An 18,006-nucleotide genomic window follows, 5' to 3' on the forward strand; every position below is an offset into this window, starting at 1 on the left:
GAGACAGCCTGAGCATTGTAAGCCAATTCATACCATTGCCTCTAATGGTCATCTCCAGTCATTCTTCCCACATTGCCCATCAAGCAATTATAAGACTATATATTATATTGCATATTTGGAGCAAAGTTGGAGTTTAACTGAAACCGTTTCAATACAGATTTAAACATGGGCAATATGGGAGTAAAGTGCTCAGGAAAAGGACAGATAACAAACACATAGCTTCTGGCTTCTCCAATGACAGTCACCTACAAAAGCAATTTTAAAGTGTCCTAGCTGTTTCCAATGCATCTCCAAAGCTATATTCAAATCATCCCCAATGTATCATCCTCACCAAGCCTTGTTCTGTTCACATTTTCTATGCTTTAATTCTGGAAAGAGATTTCTTTGGTCTCAAATTAGAATCCTGAGATATGTTAGATTCTTGCCTCTCTTCCCTCTCCTGGCCCCAAGATCCACTCTATCATAGAGCCCCATCATTTTACTTCAACCTTTGTTTTCATCTGGTACCATGGCTCTGTTACTCTTGTTACACATTCCCTCCTGTTCGGGCTCTAATCTGTTTTAATTTAGAATAGTTGCAACCAACTAGAAGCAGACATATGGCACATCTGACCTACAAAGGGCTTCACACAGCAGCCAGGCAATCGCTGGACCAAGTAGAAAAAATGATGAACTGTGTCTCCAGGACCCACCAATAAGCTTTACAGGGTCACAAGTAACCACTTGTGGATGAAAACTTCCCCCTGATAACTCAGTATCAGGAAAATTATGAAGATGTTGTCCTCAAATCGGTTTCTTCCCAGCTGCACCCTAGCTTATGCATTTCACTTCTCTTACTGCAACTCATTGAATAATGATGTGTCGCTCAAGACCAAATCTTGACTTGATCCAGAAAAGTACTACTTTATATGGCACTTTAGCATTCATTTATAAATCAATATACATTTCTGACTCAGTGCATTTTTAAATGATGAAATATGTTATAAAAATACATTCCTAATTTATACTCTGATTATAAAAATACTGACCCCTCTAGTACTTTGACAAAAGAAAAGAATTGAAAATGGTGTTTAAATTCATGAATCTGAACTCTTCTTGCCCTAAGGAAGAAAGTTAAATTTCTGATACAAATAGTTAGATATACTTAAGAAGAGATCAGCTGATATCACCAGTAGCTAAATCAGAACACCATAAATATGAAAATAAAACATGAAAAATTCATTTCATGTTAAGGTTTATCTTGGGACATCCTAGTACAAGTTAACTGAGAGTGAGGAAACAAACTACATCCTCCCATGGCCACTGCAAGCCTCTCCTAAGTGGGTCACTTTAGGGCATGGTCTATTTTCATTATATGGAAAACTTCTTGTCATGATTAAGGAAGTCAGTGTCCAATGTGTGCATTGTTATAAACCACTTTTATCATAAAATGAGTATGATGGTACTGCCAGAACTAATACATTCAACAGCTACCAGAAATAATCTATCCATTGTCATTAATATATTGTTTTCGTGTGTGTGTGTGTGTGTGTGTGTGTGTGTGTGTGTGTGTGTGTGTGTGTGTGTGTGTTTCTGGGAAACAAACTCAGAACCTCATGAATGCTTAGGCAAATGTTGTATGTAGGAGCCACACCCCAGCCCATTTCTATTCTACTAAACACAAAAGCTCTTGAAAGTTTCTTACTTAAAAGAAAAAGTAAGATTTCCCTCCTGTAAATATTACACCAATGAAAGGCACCAGGACTAACATTTATAGAAATTGATGTCTTCAGGAACTGGAAGGGAGTGATGGGGTTCAGCTTGGAGGGGAGTGATGGGATTCAACTTGGAAAGGGGTGATGAGGTCAAGCATTGAGGGTATGGTCTCATTTGAAGATGTAAGCTAAAGTCTTCTATTGATATAACTTATGTTCAAGTTTCATTACACCAACAAAATCAGAAAGACTTCAAGTTTATAAATCCAATCTATCTAAAAAATAAAATTTGACAGAAGAATTTAACTTATTTCCTTACCAAACAAGAGAGATTATTTGTTTGTTTGTTTATGTTGTGCCAAGTCAAGCAGCCATCAGTTTGGTCTTAAAACTAACTTCTTTATGTTAATACATCTCACCAACTTTTACAATGACACACATAGTGCATTATTTAAATATTTCTGGTTAAAAAAACCCAAATAATTGCACATTTAAGGAGGGCTAAAAGCCCATAGCTTTAGTGGACAACTTTTAAAGTAAATCATGAAAAGTGTACTGATATGTAATGACGCACTGGCACAGAATACCTCCAACATGTATAAACACTAAACTTGATGATTATAATAGAAATTTCTATTCAGCTTCCACATTTCCCAAGAGCAAGTGCCAATCAAGTTCTCTTGATGGAAGGGGTGTTTCCCTCATCCCTCAAAAACTGTATTTAATTATTAATCCTGTTGAGATGCCTACCCCTGTAGTAGACGTCTTTGGACACACCTCTGGGAGTCTGCTCCACTGCTGCCCTCTTGTAGACAATGTGAATTCTTCCTGTTTCTTCCTCCATCTGCTTCCCCCTTTCCAAGGGTTCAATAAAATACTCTTCAGTATCACTTCTTATCATTCCAGCCTAAAGAAAGCATAATATGTGTCCATTTTAAAAAGAAATACCAATTTCAACTCACAAGTACATCCTTATAAATGGCAAGAATGTAAATCATGAATACAATTATTTCTTCATTTGTTTATAAATTCAAAGCAGTGAAGTCATACTAGTCACTCTTGTATATTGGCAATCCATATATAACTAAAGAAATTCATATGAGGGCTGGGGAGATGGCTCAGCAACTAAGAGTTCCCAGCTTTGGCCTCAGCCCCTACAAGGTGGTTCACAACCACTTGTAATTCCAGTTGCAGGGGGTCAGAAGCCCTTTTCTCATCTTCAGGAGGATGTGCACATGCACACACACAAGCACACATGCACACACACACACACACACACACACACACACACACACACACACACACAACTTTTTTAAAAAATCATATGGCAGGAATGAAAACTCTGTATGAAGCAGAAAATACCAAACATGTGCAGCACAAAAATAAAATTACATGACACATCATTTCATCAGAGTGCAAAAAGGGTAGATTCTACATTGTGTCTTCTCAGCAACAGAATCTTACAGACCATAGGAACTAAAAAAAAAAAAAAATCCGATTTCCCATACAACTATTATGGATCTGTTATGGAGTATACTATATTACTTGGCCAAATCATTTTCACCTCCCACATGGACATTACAGTATGAGAGATGTGGGGTCCATAACACAGGCTTTAGTAGGAATCCCATATTTCTAATACTTGTTAATCTGGAGAACAAACACACGTCCATGGCTAAAATGTCCAATTTTGTCATTAACAACACCTACAGTAAGCAGAAAACATTGTTAACTGGCCTAATCTTACACATTTTATACTGTATTGTATATTGTACTTTAATGCACACACGCACACACACATACACATAAAATCTGTAAGTTTATGATTTGAAGTTCCATTATTCATTTTTTTCTTAGTCTCTGATTTGCCTCCATTAAGTCACCACATTTTGTAGTTTATTTATAACTTCTATTTGCATTTTCAACAATTTCAGATGTGCACAAAGTACATTTTGATTACAAAACTCACCTAGCTAGGTAGGCATGGTGGTACATGCCTTAAATTCCAGCACTGGGGAAGCAGACCGGAACAATTACACAAAGCCCCATCCAAACAAATTGCAGAGCTGTGGAGCCCAATCCCAATGTACACATCTATAAAACACTGCAGTCCCTAAGGTTCAACTGAAGAATATAGGCAGAAAGAGTCTAAGAGCTTGAAGATCATGGAGTTCACTGTGAGATTGTTTCTCCAGGTCGTATTAGAGACTAATGACCTTCTAAACCAAATTATCCAATATCCATTTCTATGGAAATCAACCTAGCACACCTCACAATAAACCTTCAACTTGACCACTACTATTATTTACAGCATCTCACTCTCAAAGAGCCCAGCAGGCAAACTGCTTTCTGAAGTACTTATGCTCATTTGGACAAAGAAGGAATGGCCTAATCATGGAAAGGCTCAAAAGACCAGGTTTTCCTTATGGTGGTTCATGCCTTCTAGAAGGCGTGTGTGCACCACAGAGTCACACTAGGGTCTAGATTGACAATGGCTCTGACACTTTGTAAGTCTGCCCACTCAGCAATGGAAAACTCTGAGGAACCCCTCATGAGAGACCTTTAGGAGCCTGTCCTAGACACATTGTTCACCATTTCTCTATGTCCACAGGCAGGATAGATTTGCATGGATCACAGCCAACTGTGCAGAGGGCCAGAAACATAACCTGGCTGTATGCCCAGGGAGTACAAACAGATTTTCATGAGCAGATGGAAGTGGCAACCTCAAATGAACTAATGTCACTCCTTTGCTTGCATTTTCATTGCTTCCCATTGCACTTAAAATGACACTGACTGCCACAGCCCCAGGATCCTGCTTCGCATGGTTCTACATCCTTCCCTCAAGGAACCACTGTTACCACCCTCCTCAGGCCCCAGTCACAGGGGAAATGCTGTTATACTTAGAAAGCCCACTACACATGCACATTACCATTTTATATTGCCCGTGTCTCATCAAAAAACAAAAATGATACCTTCTGAAAGGTGATTTTCTCATACCGTCATCCCACAGAAATTTGGTGTTCTACTCAAGCCAACCATTCAGACTCACAGCAATGTGTTGCTTCTGCCATTTTTCACTCTTACTACAAATTATCGGTGTTGGGCTTACCTGCATGTGAGTACTTGTTATTCTTTCTCCTCTGCAAGTTTGTCATCTCCCAGGGCAGACATGTCCATCTTAACTAGCCTTTTTTTTTAATTAATTATTTTCTCGTTTATTTTACATGCTGACCACAGTATCTCTTACCCTCCTCTCCTCCTGCCCCTCCTCCCCACTCCAACACAGCATGGCACATCAAGTTGAGGCAAGACCAAGCTCCTCCCCCTGCATCAAAACTGGACAAAGCAACCCAACATGGGAAATAGGTTACTAAAAGCCAACTCAGGTGCCACGGAGGGGTCCTGACCCAATGATAGGAGCCTCACACAGCTATATGACTGTCACATGCAATGAGCTTCCTATGGTCTCAGGTCAGCTTTCTCTGTGGGTTCTCCCACCATGACCTTGAAACCCTCCACCACCCCAATCTTATAATCCTTCCTCCCTCTCTTCAACAGGACTCCTGGAGCTTGGCCCAGTGCTTGACTGTGGATCTCTGCATCTGCTTCCATTGGTTAATGGATGAAGGCTCTCTGATGACAATTAGAGTAGCCACCAATTTGATTATAGTAGATGGCCAATTCAGGTACCCTCTCCACTACTGCTGGAGTCATCCTTGTAGATTTCTAGGAGTTTCCCTGACACCAAGTTTTTCCCTAACCCTGAAATCCCTCCTCCCATCAAAACATCTTTCATTTCTTTCCCCTTCTGTTTTACCCCCCACCTGACCAACCCAAGCCCTCATGTTTCCATCCCTCCCATGCCCCCCACCGCTCTCTCTGCCCCCAGTTTACCCAGGAGATCTCTTCTATTTCCCTTTCCCAGGGAAATCCATGAGTCCCTCTTTAGGCTTTCCTTGTTACCTAGCCTTTCTGGGGATATAGATTGTAGATTGGTTGTCCTATACTTTACACCTAACATCCACTTATGAGTGAGTACATACCAAGTTTGTCTTTCTCAGTCTGGGTTAGCTCACTCAGAATGACTTTTTTCCTAGTCCCATCCATTTGCCTACAAATCTCATGATGTCATTTTGTTTTGTTTTGTTTTTCTTTCAGCTGAATAATACTCCATTGTGTATATGTACGACACTTTCTTTACCCATTATTTGTTTGCGGGTCATCTAGGTTGTTTCCAGGTTCTGGCTATTAAGAATAATGCTAATCATGTAGCACTGGCACAAATTTTGTATTCAGTTTTATAATGAACAACTATATGAATGAACTACAGAAATGTAGGCATATGTCATAGTTATACTTGTGTGTTTGTAATCAAATGCCCACAAGAGCAATTCAAAGGGGGAATATTTGTCTTGACTGATAGTTTTGGAGGATTCAGTCCATAAATGCTTTAGTGGAACATCATGGTGGTGGGAGTATTTGGTGAAGAAGCCTCTTTGCCTCATGGAAGAGAAGCAGCAACAACAAGGGGGTAGAACAACATACAGCTCCAAGGACTTGCCACCCCACCTGCCAGAGTTCTGCCATTTGCCAGTGATCTATTCAGACTTCCAAATCACAAATAAATTAAGGTATCCTTTTAAAAGTTAAAACCATCATGATCTAACTGCTACTGAAACTGTCCTCACAGATACCAAGAGGTGTTCTTCACCAATCTCCTGGACATTTATCAATCCAATCAAGTGGATAAGCAAATTAACCACTATAGGGGATGTGGAAGTTTTAGAGATTTATGCTAATTTTCAAAAGATGAGACAACTGGTACCTAGAGGCACAGGAAAGGGTAACAGAGGCGATACATCTTTTCTTCTCAGATTATTTACCACAGCTCCCTCACTTCTTTCTTTGATCTTGACTCTTCCACTCTCATGATGTTCTTGTCACAAACCTTACCTTCGGTCTACACTCTGCCCTCTGACCTGCGGCGGATGCCCAAGCCTCAGAGGCCTCATCCAGTGGCTGATGGAAGCAGAGGCAGACATCCACAGATATACATTGAACTGAACTCTGGAACTTAGTTGCAGAGAGGGAGTAATGAAGATCAAAGGGGTGGGTACCAGGCTGGTGAAACCCACAGAAACAGCTGGCCTGAACAAGGGGGAGAACATGGACCCCAGACTGCTGTCTGGTAGGCCAGTATAAGACAGATCCAGACCCCTGAACATGGATATCATTGAGGAGGCCTCGGCACTCTAGGGGGCCCCTAGTAGGGGATTAGTATTTTTCCCTGGTATAAGAAGGGATTTTGGAGTCCATCCCATGTGAAGGGATGCACTCTTGGCCTGGACACATGGAGAAGGGCCTACGCCTGGCCCAGGATGATGTGGTGGATTTTGGGGGCGCCCCCGTTGAGGGTCCTACCCTGCCTGGAGAGTGGTGGGTGGATGGGGTGAAGGATAAGCCGGGGGTGGGTGAGGAGAGATGGGGGTGAAGGGAGGGAGAGGGAGAAGGGATTGATATGTGAAACAAGCTTGTTCCTAATTTGAACTAATAAAAAAAATTTAAAAACCCAAAAACAAAAATCAAACAAACAAACAAAACCTTACCTTCTTATTCTGCCCTCAGGACTCCTCTCCAGTCTCAAAAGCTCCCTGCCTATCCCTGAATACCATAGGTAGGCATGATCTCTCTTTAAGGCCCTGCTATTAGTTCTTTACCTGGAATCCTCTCCCCTGCAGCCTTGTATTCCACATGTGTTCTAGCTTTTAAGTCCTTGAGTGACCTCTCAAGTCAGCATATTCTAGCTACACACCTGTTCTTCCACCCAGAAGCCAGCATCTCTTTCCCTGCTCCACTGTTTGCTTTGAAAGTCTGAGAGTCTAATTGCTCATCATGTTTATGTGGACAGTCTTGGTTCTACTTCTTGCTACTCTCTATTCCCATCTCTCACTATACAGTGGTTACTTTCAGTCTCTTTGTCCACTATGTATTCCTCATGTTCTACACAGTGCTTGGCTCCAACTAGATCATCCATAATAAGTATTTTTTGAATGAAGAAGCAAAAATGAGAATAAGGTATAACCCAGGATTACTCCTAAATCTGGAAGTTGAGTGACTAAGAAATTAATGTTTACATCCACAGAAACAGAAGAGCAAGCTGGGAACACATGCCTGAAATCCCAGCACATGTGATGGCAAGAGGATTTGGTAGCACTAACTGAAAGGTAGGAAAAATTGTTTTAACTGTGTTTCCCTGAGGTACTGGAATTCATGACTCTTTTTCAGAAATACAACCATAACCACAGATACACTGGATTTCAGTTATATCTTTTCACACATAGTAATTAAATCTGATGAAAAATGAACAAGGAAAGTTTGCAAATGCATTTAAGTCCAAAAAAAAGAGGAAAGGAAAAAAAAAAAAGGTTAGGAAATTCCCATATAACCTTAAATTGGCATGTAGAAAAATCCCCGAAGCCTAAACTCTAAAAATGGCCCAATGGTTCCACATGGATGGGCTTTCTGCATTTCTCTCTCTTCCTATTGTTCTGCCTGGCCCAGCTAAAAGGGCTCTAAACACACTGGCAATACCCCTGTAGACCAAATCAGCCCCCAATGGCTCTCCAGCCCTTTTCCCACTGGATGACTTCTAGAGGACTGTCAGACTTTGGAACACCAAGTTCCAAGTAGACATAGACTTTGCCACATTTACTGTTTATTACCTCCCAGGATACAGAACAAAGCCTGGCTTAAAGTAGGTGTCTAATATTTGGGGATGGAGGGAGAAAACATTAACGCAAATAGAACCAACCATCTTGAAAGAAAGGTAAAAGGGATTAGCAAGAGAGAGGGGGGGAGGAAAAACTGAAAATAGGGTTCTGGCCCCTAGGAAAAAGGCTGCAGTGTGCAAAGAATGAAGCCTGTGAGAAGCAAACTGGACAAACTGTACTGTTTAACTAAAGTGGTGTGGGGTGAAAGGCATTACAAAGAGCTACAGAGACAGGGGCTTGTAAAACTGCATGTATTTTAAGGTCTAGAATATTCTTAGCTATTGTAGGTGGGTTCTGATGCACATCTTCCCACCACACTATATTGATTTTTCTCCTTCAGTGGTGACCCAAACTAGAGGGACTATTTAAAAAGTGCCTGTATTTTCAGAAAAAAAAAAAATACTTGCCCATGCATACTTAACAGTGGAAAAATCATCAGTGCTGACAATTAGGCACTGAAGCCCTTTTATGCACTAATGTATTTATTTACAGAGTCATGCACTCAAAAACATTTTTGGAAGCTCAAAGGCCATGTGGTGTCAAACCTTAACATTAATTAACTCGCACTCTTGTCCTCAACTCTCTGGTTTCATTCACACAGGATATACTTAAGACATCCAAGAGTAAAAACCCAATGTGTCTAACCCTTTGAAAGTCTAGACCATGGACGACATTCTAATTACTAATAATACTCATGATCCTGACAGAAAGAAACTTGCAAATTATAACCTAGATGTTTCTGAGATGCCACACATAAGATTATATACACTCCTGAGGGATTCTACTTAAACATTTTTTCCCCCAAAGAACTCCATATTTGCTATCCCAGTCCCATGCAAAAAAACAGAAAATATCTGCCATGTTTCTCAAGCTAGTTTCCAAAATTAAAGTTTTTTAAAAGACAATTGTATTCTATTTAATCTAGTATTAAACATTTAAAGATTTCATTTTACTTCTCATGTAGGCACCCTAACAGCACTTTGAAGGGAATATTTATAGCATAACCATTGATGCTATAAAGCCTGCTATCCCCTTCACATGTGACCAACTCCTCCAGCTGCAGCACTCCCTTCATGTACAGCCAAAAATCTAGAACTGGCTCAGAGGGCCTCCTAGATAGAAACAGCCATCACCAGGGCCACATGCTTTCCTCACTAGGTGGAGTCCTCAGAGCCATACCTGACACCCAGCTCCACTATACTAGATAAGATAGTTTCCTCATCCAATTATAATGTGAATGGAGGGTGTGGACTGCAGGGAATTTTAGGTGAGATAGTGTCTATGAATGCATTTTATAAACTATAAAGTTACACAAGAAATGTAAAAAGCCAGTCACCAAAGAAATATTAATTTGTACTTAGTTTGATTTATGACAAAAATCAGTCTAAAAGACAGTGTTTAAAATTCTATCAAAAATTTTACTATCTCTCCTCAGAAATTCTGTGTCAGATATTCTGAAAACCTCTTGTGGGGAAATTCCTCTTTTAATTGTGACATACAAATGCTATTCTTTTGTACTGCTAAAACAAGAGAGTGGAGCCATGGAGGTTATCCAAGCATTTCATGAAGTATGTTCCAAATACAATATGGCTGCAGCTGACAATAAATACCATTTGTGCCCAATTACATACAGGAGTAAACTACTAGGGTACAGTAACACAACGCAGAGATAGGATCTGAATAGCTAGACTAGATCATGGGAAGGTATGTTAACAATGTATATACGAAGGGGTAAGGTGAATACAATATTCTGTCATTGGAACTTTCAGCTCACTCATGCTACATGAGGATACATCATGGAATGAACTATATCCCTGTGTTCCTTCTTCAGTTAGTGCAATGTACAAGCAAACACCTTATCTGGTTCCCATTTTATCAGTACAATGGACAGAAATTATTTTATAAAGATAACTTCTAAAGGCCTCCTGAATTTCAAGAGATATTTCAATGACATCCCCCAACCCATACAGAAGGCATAATGTAGACATCATTGTGGCTGGATAGAAAGTACAGAGTAGTATTGCTTAGAAGGCTGTAAACCCAAAGCAGATCCCCACCTAAAGAGGTGTGGCTTTGTGGACACTCTCAGATTGGTAAGCAGATACTACAGGAGTTGACATATCTCCTGGATCATGGCACTGAAAAAATCTTGCTTCATGTCAGAGATAGAGGTATTTAGAACTCATTTTGATTTCTCAGTCTTTCTTATATATTTCCATGGAATCCATCATTACCTTGTACTGCAGTTACTTGTGCCTAGACATTAAGAAATAGGGGATAATATCTCACCTGAGAACATAAATAAATCTGATGTGGTTTCTATCTGGATTCCAATGGTGCTTCACCAAAAAGTGACTTTTCTAGATTCTATCCTTGGGCCTGAAGAGACTGAAGAGATGGCTCCACAGCTATAAAGCTTTGCTGTTCTTCTAGAGGACTAAGTTCATGTCCCCGCACCCATGTTGGGCAGCTTACAATGCCTGTAACTCTAGTTCCAATGGATCTGACATTTCTCCTGGACTCTGACAGCACACATTTGCACTGATACCACCCACCCATCTTATACACACACACACACACACACACACACACAGAGAGAGAGAGAGAGAGAGAGAGAGAGAGAGAGAGAGAGAGAGAGGAAGAGAGGAAGAGAGGGAGAGGGAGAGGGAGAGGGAGAGAGGGGGAGAGAGAAGTAAATCTTAAGATGCTGTCCTTTTAGTGGCACCTAAAACTCTTGAAAGTTCCTTTCAAATTTACAAGATTGAAAGGATATTTGCAAAATCCCTCCTACAAAGGGACTGAACAAGACTTACAAAAAAATAAAAAAAAGATATCATCTCAACCCACGATGCAATTAATTGCTAAAATGATGGAGTCTAATGATCAGTGACACGAGAGATCACCATTTTAGTTTCTTAATTAGAGAGCATGACCTCCAACTGAGTCTCATCAAAATATACGCCATTGGAAATGAAAGTCCATGGAGAGTTCTTGAAGGACGAAGGGCTTTCTATACAGCCAGTTTAACTGCTCAGTTTCCTTCATCTCCACTGCCAGCCCTTGCCACCATGGTTACACTGAACGCAGCCTGGCCTGTTTCCACTGAACCACATCGTTCACACACTAACAATGAGAGAAAAGATATTGCATTTTAAAAGTCCTGGGAATCCAGTCACTGTGATAGCACAGTGTGTTGGGCATTAAGATCTTTCCCACGTCATACTGCTTGCTATGTGAGAACAGGAAGCAGGAGGGTCATGCAGATGTTGGTAACACAAAATTTTCTTCTCTTGACAAACTGACTGACTTTTCCCTCATAAACACTATTTCATGTAACTAACATCACCTGTGAATAAACTCAGAGGCAAATCTGTATCTCCCTTGCAGTCCCAGCTTATAATACAAATTCGGTGGGATGGACTTGTTCTTAGATATCAATTCCCTTCTCTTCCTTTCTCTTGACTTTATCTCTCTCTTTTTAATTATTCAATTTAGCATGGGTTTCATCATGGCATTTTGTACAAACATGTGCCACTTTCCTTTGTTCTAATTCATTCTGCTCCTCTCTTCTGTGACCCCCTCAGCCCGTTCTGGTTTCTTATACGAGACAGTCTCCCATTCTGATTTCATTGTCTTATTATATGACTGTATGTAAACTGCATGTTCTCTCTTACTTGGTAGGGAGGGTACTTATTAATTGAAATATATAGCTGGTATTTCAAGCTGAAAATCAGACATCACTGGTTTACCTACAAGGAGAAGGCTAATTTTCTACAAATGTATAAATGTAAGATCAAATATCTTAATTACCACTATCCAATATTTCAAAGATATGTGTTTCTGAAAAGTTTATTATACAAATTATCAGTTTATAATTGTTAGAAAAATATGAGTCTGTAAGCACAAATACTGTTTTTTGTTTTTTACTTCTTAATATATGTTGGCCTATAATTTTAAAATATATAAAATGTAACTGAGTGCTTGATTCTATGACAAAGGAGGCTTCACCTATGATAAGAAAGCAAACACCCAACTCCAGCCTCACTAGTCATGGAAAGGAGCCAATGCTATTCAAGCAGGTCTCTTCCCTCTTTGTAAAGCATCCAATCAGTTGTTCACTCTACTTCCAATCTCGTTTGATTCTTCCTAACCATTAATTTCGATGGCTGAGAACAGACTACTGCTGTAACAAACTGCCACAAATGCATGGGCTGAAAACAGTACAATTGTGTTCTGAGCAAGATCTGTGGGTCAGGATCCTGACTAGTGGTGATGTGTTAGCAGAGGCAACTCTAAGAGCACTAGATAGGTTGGCTGTATTTTCCCACTCTCTCCTGCCCATCACTCCCTATTTGTTACCACCACTTCCCATTCTAATAGAACTGAGAAGAGACAAAGAACTTACTTGGTGGGTGAGGAGAGTGAGAAATACTGCTGTAGCCCCACTTTCTTTGTCAGACATTCTTGCCAAGCCTTTGCTGCTGGCAACACAGTTGGTACAGTGTTTCTGGCTATAGCAGGAGCTAAGAAGCCCCTCTCCATCCCATGCACAATGAGTTCTAAGGAACACAGCTTAAAGCTATAAAAGAGAGTAAGATAGGAAAGAGAAGAGGAGGAGGAGAAAGGGTGATGGGGGGGTCAGAAAAGGTGGTGGTAGTGGTAATTGTAGCAGTGGCAACCAACCAAACTCTACATTCAGAATTCAGGTCAGCAAAATGAGGAATAAGCCCAGGAGGGAGAGACATGACCTACTAAAGAGAGCTTCCTGCTTCTGTTGCACAGAAAATCTCCAGTGTCTGCCCTCACCTAAGAATAGATAAGAAATAAACATATAAAGAAAAGTAAAACCTCAACACGTTAAAGCACAAAAAGTTGCTTTTCATTTTGGTGGAAGGAAACAAAGTTAAAAAGGAAGTCATGCAGTATCATTTAGTATATTTTGACCTTTAAAAGTCAGTCTTGTAACTAAATGTTCAAATGAATTACACTCATTGGGACAGGCTGGCACCTGTCATGACTGCACAGTTCCAGAAGGACATGAGAAGGAAAGGCACGGAAGAAGGGTGTGAAGGGAACTAAGTTAGGAAAGGGCTGCAGCAGGCTGTGATTATATATGTTTCAGAAAATTGTACTAAAAGTTTTAGTAAAATGGTTTTCGTAAATTTAAGATGTAATTAAATTTTTTTCATAAATTTAAAATATAAGATACTCAAAGAAAATCATGACCCTGTCATATGGAGAAGGTATGCTTTTTATGAAAAGCTAGTTTCTGAAACTCTCAGTTTATAAGGACATAAAAAACAGACTCCAAAACAGACCTTAATTTAGATTATTAAAAACAAATACATATTAATTTTATTAATATAGCCAATTCAACAAGCCATCAAAGCCCACTATGATTAAATGATCAACATTTCCTACTATCTTGCAATAAGCCTATCTAACTGTCAGGGTTTAGAAGCAAGATGTGGTGGCACATACATTAATTCTAACACTTAGGAGGCAGAGGCAGGTGGATTTCTGTAAGTTTGAGGTCAGCCTGGTCTACAAAGTGGATTCCAGACGAGCCAGAGCTACACAGTAAGACTGTATCTCAATGTGCATATTGAGGGGGATGCAGTAGCCTTAGCTTGGTTGACCAAGGAATTGCATTCTGGACACAGCTTTTCTACAAAATATGACTTCCAAAGTCATTTAAATCCCTTTTGGCTGTTTCATAATCTGAAAAAAATCATGAGGATTTGACTAGGTAATCGCAAAAATAGCTTCCAATTCAATCACTCTGCTATTTAAATTATATTCCACTATTAAAGATCCTAGGAAAGACATGCATTTGAAAAACTGCCTCCTGCCAATATCCCAAGATCCACTTATTCCCATAATAAATAACTGAAATATGACTATAAGACTAATATAATTAACTCCTAAAGTAGGTCACAAATGTTAGCATGCCAAGGAATTTAGGTTCCAACCTCAGAGACATTTCCATGTTCCAAACTCCAGAGTCTGATTCAGAAGGGCTGGGCTGGGCATCACACATCTGCAATTTTAACCAGCACTTCACATGCTGCAAACAGTAGTGGTCTGGAAATTACAGCTTGAGAAAAACTGCTTAAAAATCATATGCCAATCAAAATGAATTTTAGATGTATACTCTCCTAAATTTGGGGCCAGGCTACAGCTCAGTGGTAGGGTGACTGCCTCTCGTGTACCATTCTTGCTACCCCCAAAAATATAAAAACAAATTTGAAGATGACTACTTAAAGAAAATGTGAATAAATATAATATATGAATTAAAGTAAAAATAGTACTTAAATATTTATAGCTATCTGCTAAATACATAATAAATACTACATGTATTTCTGGGGAATTTAAGTCTATAGAATGACTCAAAGAGTTTTAAATCAATAGTTTCAAAAAATTAATAATAATTTTTTTCAAGACAAGGTTTCTCTGTGTTGCCATCACTGTCTGGGAATTTGCTCTATTGACCAGACTGGCCTCTCTAAATCACAGAGTTCTGCCTGCCTCTGCCTCCTGTGTGCTGGGATTAAAGGCATGCACCATCACTGCTGGTCTAATAATCCTATTTTTATTCAGTGGGAAAATGTCTATCAACAGCTGTCACAGGAAACAGAAAGCTTTACACATTCTAATCTATTAAAATAATAAAAGGAAAACAAAATACAAAATAACCTAGAATTTTACTTCAGAAACTATATAAAAGAACATTTATGTACATATAAAAGCATATGACCATTGTAAAACTTTATTAGCATATATTAAATATATCAAATGAGCTTCCTTATGACATTTTCATCCAAGTCCATACTGTACTATGCCCCCTCTTGTTACCCATTCCAAGCATTCATGAATCATGGATATTCATGATGAATAATTACTAAGCCTAGGGATGAACTCTTTAGTTCTTGTGGAAACACATCAGGGTCATAGTCACTGCTCCTAGAAAGATAAGCTAGATAACAATCAACATTAGAAGTAAAATAGTGTCAGGCATATTTGATGGTGTGGAAGTTCCATTTGTGAACAATAAATCACCCTAGATCAGATGAACTAACTAACTCTTCATCCAGCTTGCTATTTTCCTTCTGCTATTACACAGATCAGGAAAATCCCACATCATGGGGTCAATATAGTCTCAGTGAGGAGTCTTCAAATGAGTTCAAATATAAATTATTCACTATGAGCTCTCATCTGGGTGCAGATTCTGATTCATGGCCTAAACTTCCATCTTTATTCATAATTAAGAAATTGGAGCTGGGCACTGGTGGTGCACTCCTTTAACCCCAGCACTTGGAAGGCAGAAGCAGGCAGATCTCTGTGAGTTCAAGGCCAGCCTCATCTACAAGAGCAAGTGCCTGGGACACGCTCCAAAGCCACAGAGAAACCCTGTCTCCAACCCCCCCTTCCCCCAAACAAAGAAAGAAATTAGGTGTGTGGAATATGTCCTGGGCACACACTGTGGAAACCTAAGGGGAACATCTGTACCTTTCCCTTTCCCTCTCCACATTATCTTCGGAGTCATTGTCTCTCACTAAATAGTCAACTCTTCCTTTGGCTGGCTCCTCTGACTAGGCAGTGAGCAAATAGGATATACCTGTCTCGCTCCCCATCACTCTATTGAAAGGCACATTAGGTTGGACCCTGCTTTCCCAAGGGAACCAGAGATTTAAACTCAGGCTCTCAGGCTTTCACAACAAGTGCTCTTTCCCATTGAGCCATCTCCCCAGCATTGGGATTAAGTATTTCTAACAAATCCCAAAGAAACACAGCTGCTTCTCATCCTAGGACAGCATGCTGAGTTACATATAGCCTCAAGCATTTCCACCTGATTCCACTGAAACAACTGGAATGAGCAACTACCAGGTTCTTGGCCTCTCCCATGCGAGACAGCCACCATTGGACTATTTAGATTACACCGTGTAAGCCAACTGAAAGAATCCTCTTTTAATGTGTGTATTCATTCTATCAGTTCTGTTCCTCTAGAAAACATTACACACATGTGTCAAAATCTGCTTTTGAATTCCCAGGCTTGGTAGCCACATCTGTAATCCCAGGCTCTTATAAGGAGGTGTGAGGCTTAACAAGAGAATCCCAGACTCTCTCAAGACAGCTAGCTTAATGTGCACCACAGCAAAAAAAAAAAAAAGAGACCTGGACATACTACGTGAGGTTGGCACCTGACCTCCACATGTGCACTGTGGTACACACACACACACACACACACACACACACACACACACACACACACACACACACACTCGTGCACACATGCAACTGAAAAAATAAAAGGTAAATTAACTGATTTTTAAAAATTTAAACAATGATAATACTTAAGTACTGAAAGTAACTAATAATGATGACAGAACTTCAGGACTAGCAGTGATGGTAGAAATCTTGTTAGCCCATTTTTCTCACTTTTTATTAGTAGTACCAGTGATCAATAATGGAATGGCTGAGTTTTTTTCCTTTAATAATTTATACATAACTAGAGTATTGAGTTCATATCAAAAGAAAGTAGTGTACTACATGCATACAGAGGCCCCACGCCCATGGACTTCAGATAATCATTTTGTAATGATGAGAATATTTTCAGAAAAAGGAATACAAATCTTAACACCAGTACTCAAGATACCAGTTCTACTCTGGATGAGCATGCCCCTAAGTTGGAAGACTCTCGGTTCTGGTTCTTTCAGTGAAACCCATATCTGTTTACACGACTGCCAAATAGCTAGTCCAGGCCCAGTTTATGGTACTCAAATGTGCTTCCTCATATTCTGAAGATCATCTTCTGAAATAAAGAGTCAGACTTTAACCAAAGCTAACCCTAATCATTACTGTCAACCTTGATCAAGAGCCACGGCCTGCATGCACGTCCCTTTCAGAGACCAAGCTTTCCCACAGCCAGGACTCGGTAGCAGGGGCAATTTTTCATTATCAAGTACTCATGAGAAAAGCTTTAAAGTATTTGTTTTTATTTCATAAGGGCAGGGGAAGTTCTAGATGGGGTTTCTCTGTGTAGCCATTAAGAGCTCACTCTGCAGTCTTGGCTGGCCTTGAACTCAAGAGATCCACCTGCCTCTGCTTCCAGAGTTTTGGGATTACACTTTAAATAGTCTTCCCTTTTGCTCCTTAATTCACCCTTGCTCTGCAGCACCAATCTCATATACTGAGTTTCTGCTAATAGTCTTGTTTTGAGATATAACATTTATAACTACTGTGATGGTCAGTCATGATCATGAACTTGTTTGGATCTGAAATCAACTAAGAGGACTAGGTCCCAGGGAAAACTCAGTACTATTTGTCTGCCCATCTTTCTTTCGTGCTATTTTGAGTACATCTATACCATTGTTGTTGCACTGTCCCCTACCACCATCAGAAATCAGCTTCTTCAGCCTTCCAGTATGAACTGAAGACTCTTCAAGAAACCTCTAAGCTTTCCCTACCCATCTAGGACTATTGAGTAATCCAGCTGAGTAGCAATCAGCTTCTTAATCAGGTGTATAGATAATCACTGTTGA

The 18,006-nt window shown here is 39.8% G+C and overlaps 1 protein-coding gene across 2 annotated transcripts in view; it reads right to left on the minus strand.

The window, feature by feature from the left end:
* Nucleotides 1-18,006, minus strand: part of Adamts3 (ADAM metallopeptidase with thrombospondin type 1 motif 3) — a 201,099-nt gene that overhangs the window by 96,875 nt on the left and 86,218 nt on the right. For both annotated transcript variants that reach the window (XM_035453248.1, XM_035453249.1), the window contains exon 3: nt 2,445-2,601. In XM_035453248.1, the coding sequence (XP_035309139.1) occupies nt 2,445-2,601 (157 nt within the window). The remainder of the gene's footprint in view (nt 1-2,444; nt 2,602-18,006) is intronic.

This window comes from Cricetulus griseus (genome assembly GCF_003668045.3).
Source record: "Cricetulus griseus strain 17A/GY chromosome 1 unlocalized genomic scaffold, alternate assembly CriGri-PICRH-1.0 chr1_1, whole genome shotgun sequence".
Lineage (NCBI taxonomy): Eukaryota > Metazoa > Chordata > Mammalia > Rodentia > Cricetidae > Cricetulus > Cricetulus griseus.